Here is a 23,930-nt window from a genome sequence, read left to right on the forward strand (position 1 = left end):
TCACTAAGTGCACGCATTTTAACGCAGCATGGCCACTAAAAGAAGTGAGTGACACTTTAGAAGTCATTAGAATTGTGAACATTTTTATGAAGCTAGGAGAAGGAGCAGTGAAATTGCAACTGAAATAATGAACATAGAATTTATTTTAGAAAGTGTATATTGGGCAAATAGGAGACAACAGAGTAAAATGACTGATTATTTCACTCCTCAGTAAATAAGTTTAGTGAGTAATGAACAAACTGTTTTAATACAGAATACTGTATTTATAATTGTACATGTATTTTATTGTGTTCATGGTATGCTTAAAAGTGAATACATAAATCTAAAATAAGCCTAATTATGTCTATTATTTTTCATTTTCCACCTCGCTAGACTGATAATATGAATCTCAGTTACTACGACACTCGTTTATAACAACATAATTTTCAAGGTCCCTTGGATGTCGTTATAACCAAGTTCTACTGTACTACATTTCTGAAAATTTTCTTGTAAATTTACCACAGTAGAGTGAATACATATGAAAAAGTACATTGAAATTGGTTAAATTGTTTGTTTACAATAAAAGTCTTAATTCTGGACAAAAATTTAAAAATAAATTAAAACAGCGTTGCAATAAAATACCATTACCTAAAAAAAATCACGAAGCTTACTTACTTACTTACAAATGGCTTTTAAGAAACCCGAAGGTTCATTACCGCCCTCACATAAGCCCGCCAGCGGTCCCTATCCTGTGCAAGATTAATCCAGTTTCTATCATCATACCCCACCTCCCTCAAATCCATTTTAATATTATCCTCCCATCTACGTCTCGGCCTCCCTAAAGGTCTTTTTCCCTCCGGTCTCCCAACTAACACTCTATATGCATTTCTGGATTCGCCCATACGTGCTACATGACCTGCCCATCTCAAACGTCTGGATTTAATGTTCCTAATTATGTCAGGTGAAGAATACAATGCGTGCAGTTCTGTGTTGTGTAACTTTCTCCATTCCCCTGTAACTTCATCCCGCTTAGCCCCAAATATTTTCCTTAGCACCTTATTCTCAAACACCCTGAACCTATGTTCCTCTCTCAGAGTGAGAGTCCAAGTTTCACAACCATACAGAAGAACCGGTAATATAACTGTTTTATAAATTCTAACTTTCAGATTTTTGGACAGCAGACTGGATGATAAGAGTTTCTCAACCGAATAATAACACGCATTTCCCATATTTATTCTGCGTTTAATTTCCTCCCGAGTGTCATTTATATTTGTTACTGTTGCTCCAAGATATTTGAATTTTTCCACCTCTTCGAAGGATAAATCTCCAATTTTTATATTTCCATTTTGTACAATATTCTGGTCACGAGACATAATCATATACTTAGTCTTTTCGGGATTTACTTCCAAACCGATCGCTCTACTTGCTTCAAGTAAAATTTCCGTGTTTTCCCTAATCGTTTGTGTATTTTCTCCTAACATATTCACGTCATCCGCATAGACAAGAAGCTGATGTAACCCGTTCAATTCCAAACCCTGCCTGTTATCCTGAACTTTCCTAATGGCATATTCTAGAGCGAAGTTAAAAAGTAAAGGTAAATCACGAAGCTACAGCTATAAATTTTTCTTGAGATTTCAGAATGGTAGTACAGTAGAACTTGGTTATAACGACATCCAAGGGATCTTAAACATTATGTTGTTATAAACGAGTGTCGAAGTAACCGAGATTCACATTATCAATCTAGCGAGGTGGAAAATGAAAAATAACAAATTTAATTATACTTGTTTTAGATTTATGTATTGACTTTTAAGCCTACAATGAACATATTAAAATACACGTAGGCCTACAATTATAAATGCAGTATTCTGTATTAAAACAGTTTGTTCATTTCTCACCAAACTACTTTACTTAGGAGTGAAGTAATCAGTCATTTTACTCTGTTGTCTTCTACTTGCCCAATACACACTTTCTAGGGCTAAATTACGTTCTATGTTCATAATTTCAGTTGCAATTTCACTGCTCCCTTCCCTAGCTTCATAGAACATGTTCATAATTCTAATGACTTCTAAAGCGTCAGTCACTTCTTTTAGTGGCCATACTGCATTAAAATGCGTGCACTTAGTGAAAACTTCCTGTCGAAACTGATCTAATACCGCATGAATTCGGGCAGGTTACAATGGGGTGGGGAATCCGCCTACATTCCAGAGTTCTATGACAGAAGGAGACTGTAAAGAATTTGTCAAGGTCAGATTTCAACAAAATATTTCTTAAAATACTTTGGTTCTTACAAAATCTTATTCCAAACTGAGGTTGAAAATGACGTTATATGCGAGGTAGACGCATATACGTTTGTCGTATTAAGCAAGGTAGAAAAGCTTATGTGTTATGGGGAATTAGTTGGGACCACAGAATATTTGACGTTACAGGCGAGGTGTCGCACAAAACGAGGTCGCTATAACCAAGTTCTACTGTATTTCCATTTTTGCCAGTTTCGTATAATGTATAAATTGTATTCCAGAAATAATTTCATTGGTTAAATTTATTAATTTACAGCAATAATTCATTAATTAATTTTTCTTGTAAAATTATGTAACTTAGTAGTAGTATTTTAAGTAGACCTATAATATAATTTTATCCTCATTCTTGATACAAGGAAATGAGAAATTCTCCCATGTAATCAATATATCCAGAGATATTGGTACTCTAATGCAGCGTTGCTCGATTGCAGCGATATTTTACTACTTAATTAACTTATTAATTCCAGAACATGAATTTTACCAGCAATCGAAAAGTATTTGGAATGAATTTTAATACGGAACAAAAAAAAAGTTTCCTTCCCAGGTAGGATTCGAACCACGAAAGTCTTAGTTACCAGTCTATCGTGCTCTGGAGTGAACAAGGCTCTGAAATCAGCTACAAGGGTCGGTCCGGTTTTTTTTGCCACTACTGTACTATAAATATTTATAAGACAATCAACTGACATCGATGAAGCAATATCAAATTAAGCAGAAAATTCCTAATATTATTAATGTAATACTATATATATAAATTACCAAATATTCCCTTCAATTTATAAAGGAGGAACTCCCGAAACAAGCCATTTTAACAACGTCATGCTTTAATTTTATTGCTGAACAAAGAAAGAAGAAACAATGCCCATTACTCGATTAGACCACTTTCTCACGATACAGACCATAGACCAATAATCTTTACGGTGTTTAGTATCCCTTCTGTGATATAGGCCTATGAAACCATGAAATAGTAATTTCTTCTCACCTCTCGATGACACAAGAATTTCGAGCCCATTCATTTTGTTATCCAAAACAGAACTTGTAACTAAGTTACAATCAATAAAGAAGAAAACAGTAGAAAAAAAGAAAAAAGAAAAAGAAACGAGGTTATTGGGAAAAATTGCTATTGGGAAATAGTAATATGCGTTACAAGAGCGGTATGTTGAAGTTTTCATGGTGGAGGAAAAGTTTGAAAAAGCGACACGTAGTTGAGCTTTTTTAATTTCCGAGAATTGAAAGAAAACATACCGCTCGTGTATCGTACATTATTTTGTGCGAAGATCGTTTATTACATACCTGAAAGAGGAATTTCTAATTAGTTGCAATGAAATCTCCATCTTGGTTTCTGTTCAATGACGGCAAATTTGCAAAACAAAAAGTATCTATCTTCAACATTGTTGCTTTAAAATGTTTTGTGCGAGATCGTGCGTATTTGCTTGTTTTCCGCACAGAACCAATACGCGGTAAGTGTGAAATACCACATTCAGTATTCCCAACGTAACACACATAACAATTTCCCTCTTCTTACCGCTTAAGCGCGACATTCATTTTACTGCTTTAGGCTTTTAACATATTATTTTTAGAGACTTTAACATAGTAATAATTATAAATTGAAAGCTTACCACTGCAATTTCACCTAAATTGCACTGTTAATGAGTGTTTTTAAATATTTGCAAAAATTAAGTAAAGTCTACTACTCCACGAAACTTATTGCATTCCTGATACAAGTAACATTAAGGAAGCCGTAAAAAAATCAACAAGATTCCAGATGCCGATGTTATTACTGCAATATGTTATATAAATAATATTGTTAAAATATTAAAATGAAAAATAAATCATTACATAACCTTACCGTTTGTTTTAAGTTCGCATTTATAGCCCTGGGGAAAAAAAAGACAGACGTATATCACGGCCTGCTGGAGTATAGTAAACACAGAAAACATTTTATAGTAACAATGTTGAAGAGAGATATTTTGGTTTTCCGAAGTTGCCGTCATTAAACAGAAACCAACATGGAGATTTCATTGCAACTAATTAGAAATTCGTCTTTCAGGTATGTAATAAACGATCTTCGCACAAAATAATGTACGATACATGAGCGGTATGTTTGTTTTCATGTTCTCGGAAATTAAAAAAGCTCAACTACGTTTCGCTTTTTCAATCTTTTCCTCGACCATGAAAACGTCAACATACCGCTCTTGTAACGTATATTACTATTCTGTGTTTACTATACTCCAGCAGGCCGTGATATACGTCTGTCTTCCCCCCCCCCCAATCTATAAATAGGAACTTAAAACAAACGGTAAGGTTATGTAATGATTTATTTTTCATTTCAATATTTTAACAATATTATTTATATAACATATTGCAGTAATAACATCGGCATCTGGAATCTTGTTGATTTTTTCACGGCTTCCTTTATCGAATGCAATAACTTTAGTGGAGTTGTAGAGTTTACTTAATTTTTGCAAATATTTAAAAACAATAATTAATAGTGCAATTTAGGTGAAATTGCAGTGGCAAGTTTCCAATTTATAATTACTACTATATTGAACGTCTCTAAAAATAATATGTTAAAAGCCTAAAGCAGTAAAATCAATATGTCACTTAAGCGGTAAGAAGAGGGAAATTGTTATGTGTGTTAGGTTGGGAATACTGAATGTGGAATTTTACACTTTCCGCGGATTGGTTTTGTGCGGAAACCAAGCAAATACGCACGATCTCGCACAAATTAAATGTGGGAAAAGATGATTGGGAACAATGAATTGAGAAGAGTATGGAGGAATGGAATGGCCAATCTGTTATGTGATCAGGGCTCCTACCACATGAGAGCCATGGAAGCAGCACGGAAGAACAGCAACAGGTGAGGATCGCAGAAAGGAACATACTGTATGTTTATGCCTTCATTGAGAAAGGAGCGAGATGGCCCGCATAGGGAACTAGGAGGCTCGAAGTCTAGCTTACACTTGTTTCCAGGTACCACAAATGACATTTCACATCAGAAGAATTATAATACAATAATGAGGTAAGTAAAATAATTAGGTATGTTGAAATAGATAAAACTGGTATTTAATTACAGAATATTATTTTATCACATTAGATATGTTACATTTGAAATTACGTATTTATTCATGCATTTTCTCTAGCTCCTTTGACTATAAACTGTCTTTATTAAGTTAGGAATACTTGATGACTGAAGAGTACATGTGTTGCATGAAATTGTTGAGGTAACAGATGGTGTTTTTGAAACACTTATACTGTAAATCCTGATGACGTAATGGGTATTGACGTCATCGTTTGTGTGTGAACTTACTGATCCTGTGACTCGTTCATAATTTCGTCTAGTAACAGCAAAACTCTTATTTTAAATGCCCTCATTTGCACATCTGCAAGTTTATTTACATCGGGAAGCAAGCTGAGGAGGAACATTCTGCGGTGGTCGTCGTCTACAGTTTGGGTATGTGGTTTCAAATAGTCAACAAAAACATTATCCACTTCGTTTGCACGTGGTTTAATTTTCCTCTTCCTACTTTTTGACGGTGTAGTTTCTTCTTGTTCTTGCTGCTCAAATATGTCACTGATATCTTGCCCAATTTGCGTTTCTTCAGGTTCCTCTTTCACCACAAGTTCTTCTTCATTATCATCTGGGGGAAATGGGAAATGTCCGACGTTCTGGGTTTGTATTGGCCGTAAGTAGGGTACCACAAACTGCATGTCATCATGTAAATAATATTGTTTTTTCTGTTTAGCATAAGCCCCACTTGGGCCTGGCTTTAAACTCCGAACAAATCCATTCCGCATATTCTTCCATTTTTCCTTGCATTCCGACACTGAAAAAGAAATAAATATAAGAATATAATTCTTGGCAGTTGATTGCACGTTTACAGCATTGATATCGTATTTTTCAAGAGGACAATGCACTATATTAAGAATTATAAAGGAAACCACAAAGTAATATGGGGCACCCTAAAAGAAACACTGCATTTTCTCGCGTAGGCCTAATTCACGCACATTTTTACAATAAATCTGCATCTTACAATAAATCTGTGAGTTCAGCAAGGACATTAAAAAGGAATTCTACAACTGCGAATTCACGTCCAGCTGCTCTGTTGCCATGCCTTTTTTGCATACTCTAGATCAGCGGTCGTCAGCACAGAGCACCATGGTGCATTCGTAGCTGCTAGCGGGTATGCTCTCTGTCTCTTCTTGCTGCACGACAGGGCACACGGGACGGCTCTGCTTACCCTTTGCACATTTCAGCAAGTGCTGACGACCACTGCTCTAGATCTATGACCTTAAATTTGAAGATTGTAATATGACTCGAATAACGTGATTTGTTCATTGTCAAACTATAACACATTCACACATTTGGATATTTTCTGTTCACCCTCCCAAATTACAAACCCAGCTGGATAATAATACGATATTATCTACGATACAATTCAATGCTGGTCACCTCCACCTCCGTTTAACTAGTTATGGTATGAAGTCCTGACATTTTCAAGAACTCTAAAGCTGGTATTAAGCTATCAAAGTTCTTTGACAAAGAATAAGATAAAATATTTTATCAAAGTTCTGTGGTAGAAAGTAGGATTTTGAGTAGGCCATATTACACTATATAACATATTTTATCAAAGATAACCAACAATTAAAGAACAAGAATAATCAGTCTCTATTAAGTTAAATAAAATATATTTTTCTTATCAAAAATATGCAAAAATGAATTATAAACAGTACTATACACTATAATGAAAATATTTTGAGTTCAATCCATAAGATTTATCTATTTGCAAATGTTTATTTGCTACAACGTGTATAGAATATTAACGTTTTCGCCTTTTCGGCATCATCAGATATGTTAAAAACACGTAATCTAGAACTTGAAAAAATTAACGAATATACATTGTAATATACATGACAGATAGATTTTCATATCTGATGATGCCGAAAAGGCGAAAACGTTAATATTCTATACATGTTGTAGCAAATAAACATTTGCAAATAGATAAATCTTATGGATTGAACTCAAAATATTTTCATTATATTATATTAGATTTATCTGAATACAAAATGAATTGTAAAGTACTATACACGTTTAACTACAATTAGTTAAAAATATTACAATATGCATATTGCTGAAAAAGGAACAGAAAAGGAAACGTCTGTGGGTTAAACCATGGCTTGCAAAACGTGACAAGAAAAGTTACATAAATTATTTGAGAATGAAGATAATTTTTAGTCTGTTCAGACTTGTGGATTCCTTCTGTACAGCAGTTATACTCTCTGCTGTACACTTCTCATCTTTTATTTATATTTTGTAGTCCGTGTTTTGTGTTTTATAACTCATCTGTCATCTGAAATCGATATTTATCTCTAAAGCAAATTTTATTAAACAATAAGAATGCATCCGTAAAATAACACAATTCTGCATCTCTAAATATTTAAATACATAAAATAATAGAGTTGAAACAATAACATACAATTTATTTATTTATTTATTTATTTATTTATTCACTCATTCTTTCATAACATACAGTTACACATTACATTTTATTCAAATGTAGGCTATATACCCTTCCAGTTCTGCTTTCGATTAGACCAGTAGTGTCAGAGTTGTAAGCTCCAGAACCGGTTGTGGAGCTAGATCGGAGCGTGAACTTGCTTATGTCTGTGGAAACACCGGAGCACGCAACCAGTCTAGTGGAGCGCTCCGCTCCGTCTAGTCTCTGTCTGACAACGCTGGATTAGACCATGATAAATAAGTGGCTCAAGATATTGATATTAAAATATTTCACTTATCTTTTCTTATATTCCTCCTAGAAAATATTGTTCATACTTTATTTCAGAAGACAACTTTAAAATAATATATTAAATGTGATAATCTTAGCCTGCATGCTATACTCTGATGACACCTGGCGAGAACTAATCGAAGCTCATCTATAATGTAGGTTAACTGTAAACATTTTTATTTTCTCCTGCATTCTCTTATGAAATTTCAGTCAGTTTGACGTTTTCATTTTATTTTAAATGTTCTTAGTATTTCAGAATTCAAAATAAAGATGTAGATAAAGTATAAAAATTACCCTCACAGTTGACAATAATAGTGGTTTCCCACTTAACCTAGTTTTTTTTATTTTTTTTTTTTTTACAATCAGTATAGTGGGATGGAATTTTGATTCTACAATGCGGGTACATTTACACACTGTTGGCGACAATGATTTAGCTTTGTAATCTATTCACAGAACTATAGAAGTAATAAGTAATAACTAGACTTCGTTGAATTGCCACACGCAGCATGCAATCAGGTTGCCGATGTACGGTAGTATAGAGGAGGTGAGCGACCGCCCGGTCTCGTAGTATAAGCAGTACATGTTATGAGTTGTGACCGGTAAAATAGATATAGCAGCTACAGCTAATGTATCCCTATGTAAGCACTTGTTTTTACATTACTGTGGTTGAAATAGTCAAAGCTTAACATTCATCCAGTGCAAACAAGAATTCAATCAAACATACTACAATGAGAGTGTTGCTGTTACAAACAATTGCCCCTGGAATACCCTTACCTCCGCAGCCAGTCTTGACCCGTTGGGGAACGTGGTTGGATACTGTTAATTATTATGCAGAACATTACGGCAAAATAATGGAGGTAATTGATGCATTGGATAGTACACACAGTTCCGCTGTTGCGGCTGTAAAATCATTGCCTTCTGAACAGCTATTGGAAGATATTCTGTTCATTGACTCTAATTTTAAAATCGTGTCCAAAAGCATCACCCTGTTAGAATCGTTTAAACTACAACTCCCAGAAGCTCTTAATATAGTGTATAAAGTATCACGAACCGTTATCCAAAATAACAATTCACTAATTTCAGAAAAAGTAAAATGTAAGTTGAGAAACATATTGCTAAAAATTCTGCCTATTTACAACTTCGTATTATAAATGATGTATTATCAGGTCACGACAAGACGTCTGAAGTTGGTGTACTAAAAAGTAGTGACTTTCCGTCTTCAAACATGCACCTGTTACATCGTGTGATGTTGAACGTACATTTTCCCAAAATAAAAACTGTTTAAGTGACCATCGGAGGAGGTTCAATTTGCAGTCGCTCAAAATGTACGTAACTCTTCACTGCAATGCACATATTCAAGGATGATGTGAGTACATTATATTAAATTTTAAGAGTTAATATATCTCACTACAAAATAATTGTGTATTTACATGTTTAGACGTTTCCTACTTCAATGATCATTATATTTCTTGAATGCAGTATACAAGTTTTATTGTAACCGCAGTATACTGCTCAGTGTTACATTAGAGGCATACTCCATCCGTTGCACGTCCCCTTCTCATACAGTCTATACCGCGTGCGTAGTAAACCTAACGATTGTCGTGGCAATTCCACGAAGTCTAGTAATAACTAGTGAAGCTACACTTTCACGATCAAATTATCAATCGCTATCGATTAGTAGGGCTCAGGTATCTGAACGTCAGTGTACAATTTCGAATGACCTGAATACAGCTTCGACCCGACGAACCCGAGGATTAAACTCCAAAGGTGTGGAAGCCACATAGAACGCTACATACACTACGCTCATAAGATGTAGCTCTCTTTATTGAATTCACAATTTGACAAGCAACACACAGAGCTGCGTACGCTATGGTCGCCATGCTGCGTCGCGGAGTGTTTGATTCTCGGCTGTATTTTCAGTCAGTTGGATAAGGTTTCTGTAACCCCAGATGCAGAACTCACATTCGGCTTGGAACTATCTTCACAACTTGCGTTTTCTAAGTATTTTCATTTGATTAGTAAGCCTAAGTACTGATGCGGAATTAAAATTTGGAGCGAGTTTTGATGGGAGTCCATGCCCCCATCCCTAAGCCACCATGCGGAAGCAGCACGCAGCGATATAAAACGTTGGCTCGAGTATGTTCCTCATCTCTCCTTGTAAAATTCTTTAATAATGCAACCGCTTTGAAATGACCTTGTCCTAACTTGGGCTAAAATATAATCACTCCCCAAATAATACCCTCTCGCCGATTGACCAAATCACCATATAGCCAATCGACTAGTCTACAACCATCGAGCCATGAACTCGAGTCACACGGGGATAGTTTACAGGAGTTAAGTTTTTGAAGCCTCTAAACTTGATGCTATATTTGTGATCACACGGAGACATTAAACTTGAAACCATGCTTGAAAAAAAGCGCGCGCTGAATGTTGTATTCGTAGTGGTGTTTGAATTCTTGTATTCTGTTATAGTTAATAAAAATCAATAGTGAACTGGCATTTTTAGTTTGGTGAAACTGAAGATGTCACCAGCACATATTCAAGCATGTGTGCAGCTAATTGGCGCCTTATTATTGTATGAATTACAAAATATTCTTGAAAAAAAAAGGAAAAGAGAACATGGGTTAAGAAATGGATTCGTAGAAGAATTATGCACGGTGCATCTAATACCTTGTTGAAAGAATTAGCTGAAGAAGATCCTGCAGAATACAGGAAACATCTCAGAATGAGTCCTGTTTTAAGGGTTTTTAGGTTTTTTCGAACCACTTCTAAGTCACTGTTCCTTTTATTAGTGTGTTTTAAAATGTATTTATATGTTTTTCAGTGTATTTTGACGAAGCCTAAAACTGTATGTCTAATGGCCAAATAAATTGAATTGAATATGTTTTCGAAACCTTGTTCCATGACTTCACTGACTAGTTTCTGGAATAATAATTCCCGCTTGTTTTTATTCAGGCATTCTTTGTCACGCATATTCCATAGAAGTTCATACTTCTCACACACTTCCAAAAACTTTATGATATCGTTGAAATTCCACTTAGGGGCGCTCATTATTAATAATTATTAATATACTTCGACAACAGGCCTAAAACTACAAACTTTCTACTTGCCAAGCTGCTGCAAGTTCGCATTTACACGCGGAAAGTGATGGAGTCAAGTTGGTCACGTGACGGGAAAGGGGACACAAAAGTCGACGGGTCGTCAACTCAAATTCTGCTCGACCGCCAAGTCACAACTTGACTGTCTCGACCATATCACACGAGGGAAGTTGAAGGAAAGTCGACTTGCTCCAAGCACTTGACTCCTGTAAACTATCCCCGTGTGAATTAGCCTATAGAGTCACCTCACCTAAGAGCCAACTGGCTAGTCTCTGAAATTGAGACATCTCATCCTGCCTAAGGTTTTTCCGTGGTTTTCCTAAGGTGCTAAGGCAAATGTCGGGATGGACCCCAAAATAAATGGGCAACGGAGTTGCATTCCCTTCTCCATCAAGGCTCCGGTACTTCTCCGAACATTTAATAATAATCACCTTTCAACTATGGTCCGTCCCAGGAATCTGTAGAGCAGAGACATGTAATAAAACCTCTACGCAAGTGATATGTGGGAGGATTAGGGCCAATGACCGCTCTGGGGGGAGGCACTGGTTGAACGAAGCTACCAATCGCTTGCAGGAAGAGGATCATTTCTATCTGAACTCTACTACCACGAGCAAATTACCCCTTAGCGGCCTCGAGCTGATGCTGCCCGCAATACACTCCGCTCTCCATATGCGCAGTCATTCTACAGATTCTACTGCCCTTGCCGATCGCGTCCTGATTGAGTCACCAAAGAGCAAATCGGCTGGTCTTACATTAAAAAAACACATCCGGACTCAAGTCACAATTCAACAGACCCCTCACCTAAGAGCCAATTGGCTAGTCTCTTCAACTGAGACAACTCATCCTGCCTAAGGTACTTCCGTGGTTTTCCTAAGGCGCTAAGACAAAGTCGGGATGAGCCTTAAAAGAAATGGGCCACGGACCTACATGCCCTTCCCTATAAAGTTCCCCAAATTTTGCAACATAAATTCTCTACATAAATGCTCTGGCTCAGTTTCCATATATTACCCGTTACATGAACGAGGTTACTTGACTCTACTCGCATTGCGAAAGGACAGTGAACCTTTCAATTTGCGGCGTTTCTTCCGGCGGCCTTGCCTTGTCTTAGCCATCGAACATACACGAGAGAATTAACTTGGCTCAATTTGCACTGCGAAAGGACAAAGTTCCTTTCAATGTGCACACTTACACCTTCCGCAATTTATTTCCCCATCCTGCAGTCAGCTTTTCGAGCGCATCCCCCTTCCCCCGTATGTGGTACCTAAGAGGTTACGTCCATTTTCGGCCTTTTCCCTTCTAAATTTTCTACAGCTCCTTAAGTGGAGCAGCGAAACCTGGAGTGAGACAAGTGGCCAACAGGCTTGAAGCTCATATATTCAGTTTCTCTCAGCCACGAACTCCCTTTTCAAGGACGCGTTTCCGCGTACTTTTTAAATTTCTCCTCCCATTACCCCTCTCTCTCAATTCAATTCAATTCAATGTTCCTCATCTCCGTTACTGTTAGTCTGGATTAGTGTTTGCCGCAGATAATAATGTGCATGACAACGGTAGCTTGGACTATTTTATCGGAAAGCTCAACACGACATTCAAATGGACGAGGATATATTTCCAAGCATTAGCAGGTAACAAATAATAATCGTTCGAATCATCACTACATTCCCAGGGTACACTATCTGCCAACAACACGGACAAGACTGATGAGTTTCGTAAGAAACTTTATCTTCCAATATGGCCAACGGATGTAGCGGCCATAGCGACCAAAGCGTACAAAGTGCACATTATTTTATCGTACACAGTGTAACCAGCGAATAGGGATTATAAAGAATGAACACTTCGCGTCGGTACCTTTGATGTAGCCGGACTGATTTCAATGACCTTCAAGCCAGCTAAAGCGTCAGATTCTGCTTTCTCCCTAGAGTTGGCGCTGACATCACACCAGCTAGCAGTCGACACAGCGGAAATATAACACATATAATTAATACATCTAGGTACATTATGTACTCAAATAAAATAAATTGGATCCATAAAATAATAAATCCGTCATTAACTGTAATGTCTAGACTCTAGAGTTCCTTTAATACTGCGAGTTGAGACGTTGACCCCAACAACAATTAAAATATGTAATGATTTGATAGCGCTGAAAATGGAAAAACAAAACTCTTACGAGAAGTAAAACCATATACCTATATTATATTATATACAAATATTAAACGAATTCGACACTTAATTTTATAATGTATTATATTATTTTATAATACAATTTATTATATCTGAAATATAGAATATTATTATTACAACTAGTTTGTCACTGAGAAATAAGGAAAAGCTGTTAACTTGAATGTATTTGAAGCAAAGCGTTACTGGATTATGCAATAAGGTAGGCGATGTTTGGATCCTGTGTCTCAACTCTATTCTCAATTATTAACAGCGTGTGCTCGATTACACTAACCTCTAGCGCTTGAAAGTGGAACTAAACGCTGCGCACAGAGAAACAAAACACAGGAAAATTCGCTCAGTGTCCATTCTTCATAATCCCTATTCGCTGGTGTAACGCTATGTGGCCTTGGCACAGCGGCTACCACGAAGTTGAGAAACAGTCATTACTCTGAAACTATGAGGCTAATTTATTATGAACGTTCTTAGTGTAAATACAGGGACATCATTTTATTTTTACTTCAATTTTTTTTGTACCTGAGTTTTTGAATGTACTTCACTCCCACCCCTTCTACTAATGAAGTTCCAACTCCACACAGAGCCAAGACAGCAGATAGTAAGCAGTACTGAGTTACTGAGTATAGTACGTTCCAGAAATATGTTCGCGTTTTCCAGTGACGAAAGAGCTTTCAATATTGAATCATATTTTCGCACAGGTACTGTCCGTTTGCCTACGTCGCATCCCGATTTCCCCCACCTGCTTCTGCTCGCTCCTCTGTAAAAGCTGTGCTGTCTTAGCTCTTTTCTGAAAACATTAATTTCTCTTAGGAATTGGGCGTTACGTAATATTATACAACTGTTTAATTTAACTTAAATAAAAGGGCCTCGTTAAGTAATTAACTGTCACGTGATTTCCTCCCTTTCTACAATCATGCGGCATAACCACTTGGACGGACAGTAGATAGCATGTCTGAGTAATTTTATATTTTCGGGTCGGGCAGAAGTGAAGATTGAATTAACAGCACGTAGAGTAGGTATAGAATTATTTCAACATGAGTTACTAGTACGAAGGACGAAACTGGCAATTGGAATTAGATGCAATAGTCTATAGTGTGATAATATGCACAAAAGAACTGAAGCCTGTATCGAAATGAACGGCCACCATTTTCAAAATTGTGTTTAAATATTCATATTATGATTATTTTTCAATTTAACTTCTTTCTCTATATTGTACGCTAATGTGCTGCAGACAGTATAATATACACTGCATAGCCTAATGAATACTTTCGCATGGATAACTCACTTCGTGAGTAAAAACACTTATTCTTAATACAGTACTGTACTTTGATTAAAGAAAAACCTAATGAAAATTATCAAACTCAAAATCGCGATATTTCCTAGTTTACGTAAATGGATGAACTACTTTTCTTCCTTCCTATACCTAGTAGAGTGATTTGTGTTTTACGTCAGTATCATCGAACTCCAGTCTTGGAGGGGGGAGCAAGCGGTGTTTCCGGTTCTCTAAAGGTATAGACAGGTTAATATTAAAAATGTTAGTAAAAATAAAATGATGTCCCTGTATATATAAAAAAATATGTCCTAACTACTGTACATAATTCTGGGATCAACCTGTGCTCCTAACATGCAAGAAGGCATTTTGAACATACACAAATAAGTTCTTAGGTCACGTGTTGCTTTACCAAGGCAATGGAGCATACGATAGCTAATAAATAAAAATTAAATTTGACTTACCTGACCATTTCATTATTCTCGCCACCTCGCTCCAAGCTTTTTCCGTCACATCCTTTCTTGAGTATTCTGTCACAGTGTGGTTGTACAAGCACGGAAATCTTTTTATAATCTGAACTAGTGTTGCTGAATCGGGCATCTTGGAGCGAAGTACGCCTCGCTACGGACACTGCAAGTCGCCTGGCTGCATGAAAGCGTGCTTTGGCTGGAGAGAGCGCTACGCCGCAGCGTCGTGTATGGAAACTCATTTAATCACGCATCCGCACAGCTAGCGATGCAGTGTTGCCAGACGTACGGTAACTGTTGCATTCAAATAGCTTGCCACTGGCACAATGTACGCAAACATAGGGTGACCAGGTTCACATCGATAAAAAAAAGAGAGCACACAAAGCTTAAAAAATGAGGAGATTGTTCGAAAATTTATTTTATTTTAGTAGGTTATTTTACGACGTTTTATCAACAGCTTAGGTTATTTAGCGTCTGAATGAGATGAAGGTGATAATTGTATTGTATTGTATTTATTGACATTCCATGGTATTCATACATGCTTACAGCTAGAATATGGAACAAGTCAAAAAACTTAATACTATTATAAAATCTTAATTTATAGTCACAGTCTAGATCAAATATATACAGACGAGATTTACAATATAGTGTACTAGTACAACACATAGTTTTAGTATCAATTTCATGAAGTGTTATTGAATGTCATGAATTCACCTACAGAATAGAAGGCGTGAGAAATTAGGTACTTCTTTAATTTGGCCCTAAATAATTTTATGTTTTGAGTTTCATTTTTTATATCGATAGGGAGGCTATTAAAAATTTTTACTGCCATATAACGCACTCCTTTTTGATAGCACGATAGACTTGCCGATGGAGTATGAAAGTCATTTTTTTGATGTGTATTTATGCTATGAACTGTTGAATTAGTTACAAAGTTTTCACGATTACATACGAGGAAGACTATTAATGAAAAGATATACTGACAAGCCATGGGCATTATTTGTAGTTTTTTTAAAATAGTCCTACACGACTCCCTAGATTTCGCACCTACTATTATTCTAATTACTCTTTTTTGTAATAGAAATATATTGTTACTATCTGTGGAATTTCCCCAGAATATTATTCCAAAACTCATTACCGAGTGGAAGTATGCAAAGTATATTTATTTATTTATTTATTTATTTAATAATAACATATACATAAAAACGTTACATTAAAAAATACCCCGAAAGAGCAAAGCTCGTGTTCGGGGACAGTTCCGTTACATAGATACACATACTTTGTAGACAAAATACTTAAGAAAAAAGCTCACATAAAGATTGTAATAAAATTAGTAAATAATAATACTAATAATAACTGAGTGAAAAAAGAGACGATGTTTAGATTGATGGATTAATATTAAATTATTATTAGTAGTATAATTAGTGCAGGTCATGTTGAGATAGTAACCAAGATAAAATAGAAAAATACACTTAGGATAGAAATAAACTTGTTTTACAATACATGGTACATAATATATATACAGGGAAGTCTGTCATATAAATTTTTTAATTCTGGATCTGAAAATTTCATTGCTTAAAGTAGTCAATTCTGGATGAAATTTTATTATCGAATTATATAGCCGTGGACCATAATTTGTACTGTGTAGTAAAGCAGCAGATGTGAAATATTTAGGTTCAACTAATTTAAGAATTTCATTTCGTCTCGTATTATGAGCATGTGGCTGAGCTACAAATTTCGTTCTATTTTTATGATAGAATTTCATTAAAGAGTATTCATAAATTTGGTCAATTCTAAAAACATTCAATTCAGAATGGATCAAATTTGTTGGATAATCCAGTCGCCTTTTCAAACAAATTTTGATTATACGTTTTTGCAACATAATTAGAGGAAAAAGAGCAGTTTTTGTAATGCCTCCCCATCCAATTATACCATATTGGATAACAGATTCAACTAGAGCCAAATAAACCAAACGTAATACGTGAGTAGGCAAGTAATGGCGAAGGTTTACAAATTTGTAAATTGTTTTACGTATTCTGTTACATAAAAAGGTGATTTGTCTATCCCATTTCAAGTGCTGATCAACAATAATTCCCAGGTATTTCACATCTACAGATTCTTTCAGGCAAGGGCATTTACAGGTTGTAGAGAGTTTACAAAATGAGTTGTGGATTATTAATTTTAAATGAGAAAGTGATTTCAATTTGTTCAATCCAGAGACTGTTAAAGAAAATGGCACCAAAGTAGTTTTAGTTATATTTAGAGATAGCAAATTTGCATCAAGCCAGTTTTTGATAAAATTTATACCTACATTGGCATGTTTATAAGTGTCCTCCCAAGTTAAACCACTGAAAATCACCACCGTATCATCAGCGTAAGAATAACAGGAGCCATTATGTACTTTCAAATCAAGGTATTGATATTTACTATCTTTTGCATAGATCTAATAGCAAAACAAGTTGAATTTAGTTTGGGGGTAATTTCTTTAATATGATTTTTCCAATTTAACACATTATCGATTTTTAAGCCAAGAAATTTCGTTGTTGTTGTTTCTAATAGGGATCTATTGTTAATTATTGCGCTAGAAATTTGCGACGTTGAATTTGGACAGGATTTAAATTGAATTATGTTAGTTTTGTTACAATTTAATACTAATTTATTGACTGAGAACCAGTCACATATTTTGAAGAGAATTTCCTCTGTTGAAGATTGGAATGTGTTGGAGTTATTGGCTGTAATTACTATACTTGTGTCATCTGCAAATAATATGGGATGACCTACATCTTTTATAAGGGGGGCAAGATCATTTATAAACACTAGAAAAAGTAGGGGACCTAATATTGATCCTTGAGGAATTCCATTATTAATAGTTCCCCATGCCAGTGAAATGAGTCCGGGGTCCAACACCGAAAGTTACCCAGCATAAATTTATATTTAAATATCCTAATCTTGTCAATTGTAATAGTTCTAGTATTAAATTTAAAAAGTTATGTATGGATTTTATAAAAATTGAAAAAATTATAAATTTAAATTTATATACTATAATTGCATAGTAGACATAAGACAAATTGTATTGTATACTTATTAATTTCAATTCAGGAATCCGCTTCTGAGCACGAGTTCTCTTTCAGGGGCGAGCTAAATTTTTTCTGTATATATTATATGTTATGTTATAATTATTAGCAAAATAATAAATAAATAAATAAATAAATTTGCTCATATTGGGTTGAGGGAAAACTCTGGAAAAAACCTCAACCAGGTAACTTGTCCCGACCGGGAATCGAACCCGGGCCACCTGGTTTCGCGGCTAGACGCGCTAACCGTTACTCCACAGGTGTGGACTTGTTCGAAAAAAAGAGGACAGAAAATATGTACTTATATTTATGTTCAGGCCTACATTATACTTTAAATTACGTTATTATGTATTTTATTTCAAAATTTTTACAGTACAGATTTAGGCTTATGTCATACTTAAAAGTATGTTAATATCTATTTTATTATATAATAATAATAATAATAATAATAATAATAATAATAATAATAATAATAATAATAATAATGATTTTACAGTTAGTTACAATATGAAAGTCAAGGGAACTATAATATTAAAGAGGACAGAAAATATCTATTTACATTTAGGCTTAGGCCTATATCATACTTAAAATGAAGTCAATATCTATTTTATTACAGCATACTTATGATAAAACTGAATGATATAATAGTAATATGCGTTACAAGAGCAGTATGTTGAAGTTTTCATGTTCGAGGAAAAGTTTGAAAAAGCGAAACGTAGTTGAGCTTTTTTAATTTCCGAGAATTGAAAGAAAACATACTGCTCGTGTATCGTACATTATTTTGTGCGAAGATCGTTTATTACATACCTGAAAGAGGAATTTCTAATTAGTTGCAATGAAATCTCCATCTTGGTTTCTGTTCTATGACGGCAATTTTGGAAAACAAAAATATCTATCTTCAACATTGTTGCTTTAAAATGTTTTCTGTGTTTACTATACTCCAGCAGGCCGTGATATACGTCTGTCTTCCCCCCCCCCCCCCAGTCTATAAATGCGAACTTAAAACAAACGGCTTCCTTAATGTAACATGCATCACGAAATGCAGTAACTTTAGCGGAGTTGTAGAGTTTACTTAATTTTTGCAAATATTTAAAAACAATAATTAACAGTGCAATTTAGGTGAAATTGCAGTGGTAAGTTTCCAATTTATAATTATTACTATATTGAACGTCTCTAAAAATAATATGTTAAAAGCCTAAAGCAGTAAAATCAATATGTTACTTAAGCGGTAAGAAGAGGGAAATTGTTATGTGTGTTAGGTTGGGAATACTGAATGTGGAATTTTAGACTTTCCGCGGGTTGGTTTTGTGCGGAAACCAAGCAAATACGCACGATCTCGCACAAAAGTATTTTACAGTTAGCTACATATGAAAGCAACGACCGTAACAAGGAGCAGCAAAGAAAGTTATGATCGTTGGCAAAGAGTATATTCTGTCGATGCTGCTGCCATCTACAGACAAATTACTTGTAAAAGGCGTCAAATCAGATAATTTCAAAATATCAGGCATACAAGTTACGAAAAGGAGGATATTTCTTGATTTTTTTTTAAATCCGCCCGGACCCCGGACAAAGGCCTAGAAAGGAGAACATGTCCGGACAAAAGAGGACGTCTGGTCATCCTAAGTAAACTTACAACAGTTTTAGTTGCAATGAACATTTCCATGTAACAGACAATATTATAATAACATTTCACTTTTAGAATCAGTATTGTAACAGAAAAAAGTAAATTTCTTTAGGGATTCTGCATTATAATTTATTAGAAACTGAAAAACACGTGTGCAACAATAGGTGTTATGGGCAGGGTTTAGATTAATGAACTACATGAAGGAAGGTATTAGATCCACTGCCTGTACAGTAAAACCCCGATTATCCGTCACCCTATTAACCGATTGGTGGATTATCCGACTGTCTTTCTCTTGTTTTTTGTTTGTTTGTTTGTTTTTTTTTTTTGCAGAAAAATACGAAGTACAATATTTTAGTACGTATTTTTTCTACAGAGGGTCATTACCAGTCTTTACCTTACATAGTATGTAATAAGAATTCTACCATTACCGGCAGTAGAAACACTTACTTTTAGGAGGGAGTGTTTTTCATAACTTGTAAAATAGTTACTATGTCCTTTCAAAGAAATGACTCCAACAACTTTCCCACAATTGAAAACTCGTGCATAATTTAATCACTCTGTGCAAAATGTCAAAAGAAAACATGTTAGCGGTTTGGGAAAGGAAAAACCGTGTCTTATCTCGCATAAGAATATGAGATTGGCAGAAGAAATGTGTGCGATTTAGTAAAATGAAACAAGAATAAAGTGCTGTGTATTACTGTATTTTACTGTTTTTATGTTTTCGTTAGTTATAATCAGTATATTATATAGTGTAGTGTGTAGTATGAAGACACCAGTAGTTGCAGTATAGTAGGAGTTTCAAATTACGAAACTGTTATGCTTTTAATCCATGAAAATATTTTATGGTACGGATTATCCGATTTTTCGATTAACCGTTCAGTCCACCCCCTTCATAACCACGGATAATAGAGGTTCTACTGTATTAAGGTTCATATTTACACTGGTTCTATTGGGGACTGATGTAGGATGGTCCACCTGTTAACGTCGAGTTCACGAAAGCTACCTAGGCCACTTATCGGACTTGGAAAATCATCGCATATACAGTATAAAGAGTGCACAATGGGCCACAATGTGCCTAAGTGTAACCTTCGAAAAATCAAGCTATGCCAAGCAGCTATGTGTTATTTTTTCAAATGAAGGCTATTATTTTTACTACAATTACTGTAATTCACATGTATCATTCCCGGATAAATTAATTTGTAGACACTGAAAATTAACAAAATCCGATCAATAGTTAGAAGAAATAGCTGTAACACGAGTGAGGAACAGGAAAGATGTCCTAAACCTCTTTCTCGGTGTCAGAGTATCCCTAAAAATCACGAAATTAATTTTTTCAAGCACATATCCAACGATACTTTTTATTATTCATACAATGATACAGTAAAAGTGCTGCTGAAATTATTGTTCTTTTAGATTAATTTATTTTTCAGTGCATTGATTTTTCTTTATAACCAGCTTTCAGTTCAACCCTGTCCGTTTGTCCCCCCCTTCCCACACAGAAGAAAATATCTGAATTCAACAGTGAATGAAATCAGTAGCGTCTGCTATGATTCTAAGACATGTCGTCCAATCAAATTTTAAATCCACACATTCTTTTGGGCATTGCATTTAATGTCCAGTTTCTTTAAAAGTCCACCCAATTCAGTTTATATTTTGGTCCACAGATTTCTTGTTCACTACTGAAAAGTCTATATTCTACATACAATATCCATTGTTCCCGAGCCCATTTATTGCAAGGACTAAACTACACTTGTCATGTCAGGCTGATAGAAACTGAAACTGACTGAGACTATTTCAATATTCTTTCCCTACAGTCCTATATTTCAGTAACAATTTCAACTACAGCTTTGGTCTCCCAAGATCAGATACAAGTTTGTCTGTTGGTCCGTAGTTCAGTTCGGGCGCGGGTTCGATTCCCGCTTGGACAGATTACCTGGTTGGGTTTTTTCGAGGTTTTCCTCAACCGTAAGGCAAATGTCAGATAATCTGTAGCGAATTCTCGGCCTCAATTCGCCAAAGACCATCTCGCTATCACCAATTTCATCGACGCTAAATAATCCAGTAGCTTATACGGCGTCGTTAAATAACAAAGTTAAAAAACTATTATAAGCCTACTCTTATTGGTTGCACTGAACACTTAGGGCCATATTCATAGACATTCTTAGCGCAGGCTTCCGGTGGATGATCAGGGAACTAACGTTTTTCGTATTCATAAACCAGTGTTAGCGATATGATATGATATGATATGATATGATATGATATGAATCCTGTACAAGTAATCAGTCGATAGTCGGGGCTAGTTTAGCACGCTCGTAGCGCGGGCTAGCGAAATGTCTATGCATAGCACCCTTAGGGTCGTATTCATAGGCATTCTTAGCGCGGGCTTCCGGTGGATGATCAGCGAACTAACGTTTTTCGTATTCATAAACCAGTGTTAGCGATATGGTATGATATGAATCCTGTACAAGTAACCAGTCGGTAACCGGGGCTAGTTTAGCACGCTCGTAGCGCGGGCTAACGAAATGTCTATGAATAGCACTCTTAAAGCTTTAAAATACAGTATAATAATCGTTTGAATAAAATATAATAGGCCTATACGTAATATATATTAACTCTTCAACGGAAACTCACCCGAGACTGACGTAAGTTTCTTAGATTTGTTTTCAAACATGACAAAGAAATCTGTTGTATTTTCGGGACAAAAAACATTCAAGTCCACCATTTAAACAACACTCTTTAGACGAAAGAGAACTAACAAGAATATTAGTAACCACATAAGAAAACCTACTAATTTCCTAAATTATTGTGTAAAAAATCGGTTTGAAATTAATGCATATTCAATTTTTGTGGAAAATATTTTATCTCCTCTAAAAGTTTCATTTCTGAACTTGACCGGTTTTTGCACCGGGATCTTCAATTACAAAAAGTGTCAGCAACATATCTGCACCGGAGAGAGACTCCACTGCCTACAGGAATCAATCATTTTCGAACCGATTTTGATAATGAGCGAAAATATAAATAACGCAGATATGACAAAAGTTGTTAGCGAAATCATTTCAGGTCGAATCTACTTACTCGAGGATTTAAATTCTACTATAGTAAACAATTGGTGAACCTTCAGAACAACGAAACTGTAGCTCCAATTAGAAGTATAACATTCTGCGGGATTTTATGTTTGTTAATTTAATTGGACCACTGCATCAGTTCGATCCACTGTCACACGTGACTTCCTGGTCGTGCTTTCGTATACAATACACAAACTCCAGCAAAAGAGAAATGACAGCGGAACCCATGTGGAATGTTTTGAAGTATCAGACGAGTACCGGCTGCTTTTATTCTAACTCTCGTCTATTATTATCACTCCCACTTTACAGCAAGAGGCGTAGGACTCAGTGCAGTGAAAAGATACGTACTCGATTATTTTTTTCTGAAGTTTCTTCACAATCTAATTCTGAAAATTGTGTTTTTAAATAAAGTACAATTTACAATAATTCGGGTTTCGTTCATAAAGTCTCTCTATTCTATTGTTAATATATTTTGTTTCAGCTAATAAAGTAAGTCATCTAACGTAATAATATTATCTAGTTGCAACGTCCAAGCTCTCAACCGCACTACTGTAGGAGATAATGGAATATATTAAAATAAATAAAAAAACTATTATCCGTTTTGTAATTAAGTGCATGGTTAATTAGAAAATTAACCTGAAAGTATGCGTAGTTTGGCAACAGTGTATCTCCGGCTAACCTATGAATCTTCTAGGTATTTTTTTTATTTTATTAGGTTATTTTACGACGCTGTATCAACATCTAGGTTATTTAGCGTCTGAATGATATGAAGGTGATAATGCCGGTGAAATGAGTCCGGGGTCCAGCACCGAAAGTTACCCAGCATTTGCTCGTATTGGGTTGAGGGAAAACCCCGGAAAAAACCTCAACCCCGACCGGGATTCGAATCCGGGCCACCTGGTTTCGCAGCCAGACGCGCTGACCGTTACTCCACAGGTGTGGACTTTCTAGTATCATACATGAACTCAGATATACTCCATTTTATTTCAAGGAGTGCAGTTCGGTGGCTCCTTTGAACACCCACTTACAGATTTATGACTTCCTACACAAACACCTCTGACAATTCCATCCTGTCCCCTCGTCCCAATATTGCACAGTTGC

At 35.6% G+C, this 23,930-nt stretch overlaps 1 protein-coding gene across 8 annotated transcripts in view; it reads right to left on the reverse strand.

Annotated features, from left to right (window-relative positions):
• MICU1 (Mitochondrial calcium uptake 1) overlaps positions 1-23,930 on the reverse strand; it is a 343,655-nt gene that overhangs the window by 52,258 nt on the left and 267,467 nt on the right. For 2 of the 8 annotated variants that reach the window (XM_069849141.1, XM_069849140.1), the window contains one exon: positions 5,314-6,100. The exons of the other annotated variants lie outside the window; for them this stretch is intronic. In XM_069849141.1, the coding sequence (XP_069705242.1) occupies positions 5,580-6,100 (521 nt within the window). In that variant the 3' untranslated portion in view covers positions 5,314-5,579. Of the gene's footprint in view, positions 1-5,313; positions 6,101-23,930 lie in introns of those variants that run through there. 8 annotated transcript variants of the gene reach the window in all.

This window comes from Periplaneta americana, chromosome 16, assembly GCF_040183065.1.
Source record: "Periplaneta americana isolate PAMFEO1 chromosome 16, P.americana_PAMFEO1_priV1, whole genome shotgun sequence".
In the NCBI taxonomy this organism is placed as follows: Eukaryota; Metazoa; Arthropoda; class Insecta; order Blattodea; family Blattidae; genus Periplaneta; species Periplaneta americana.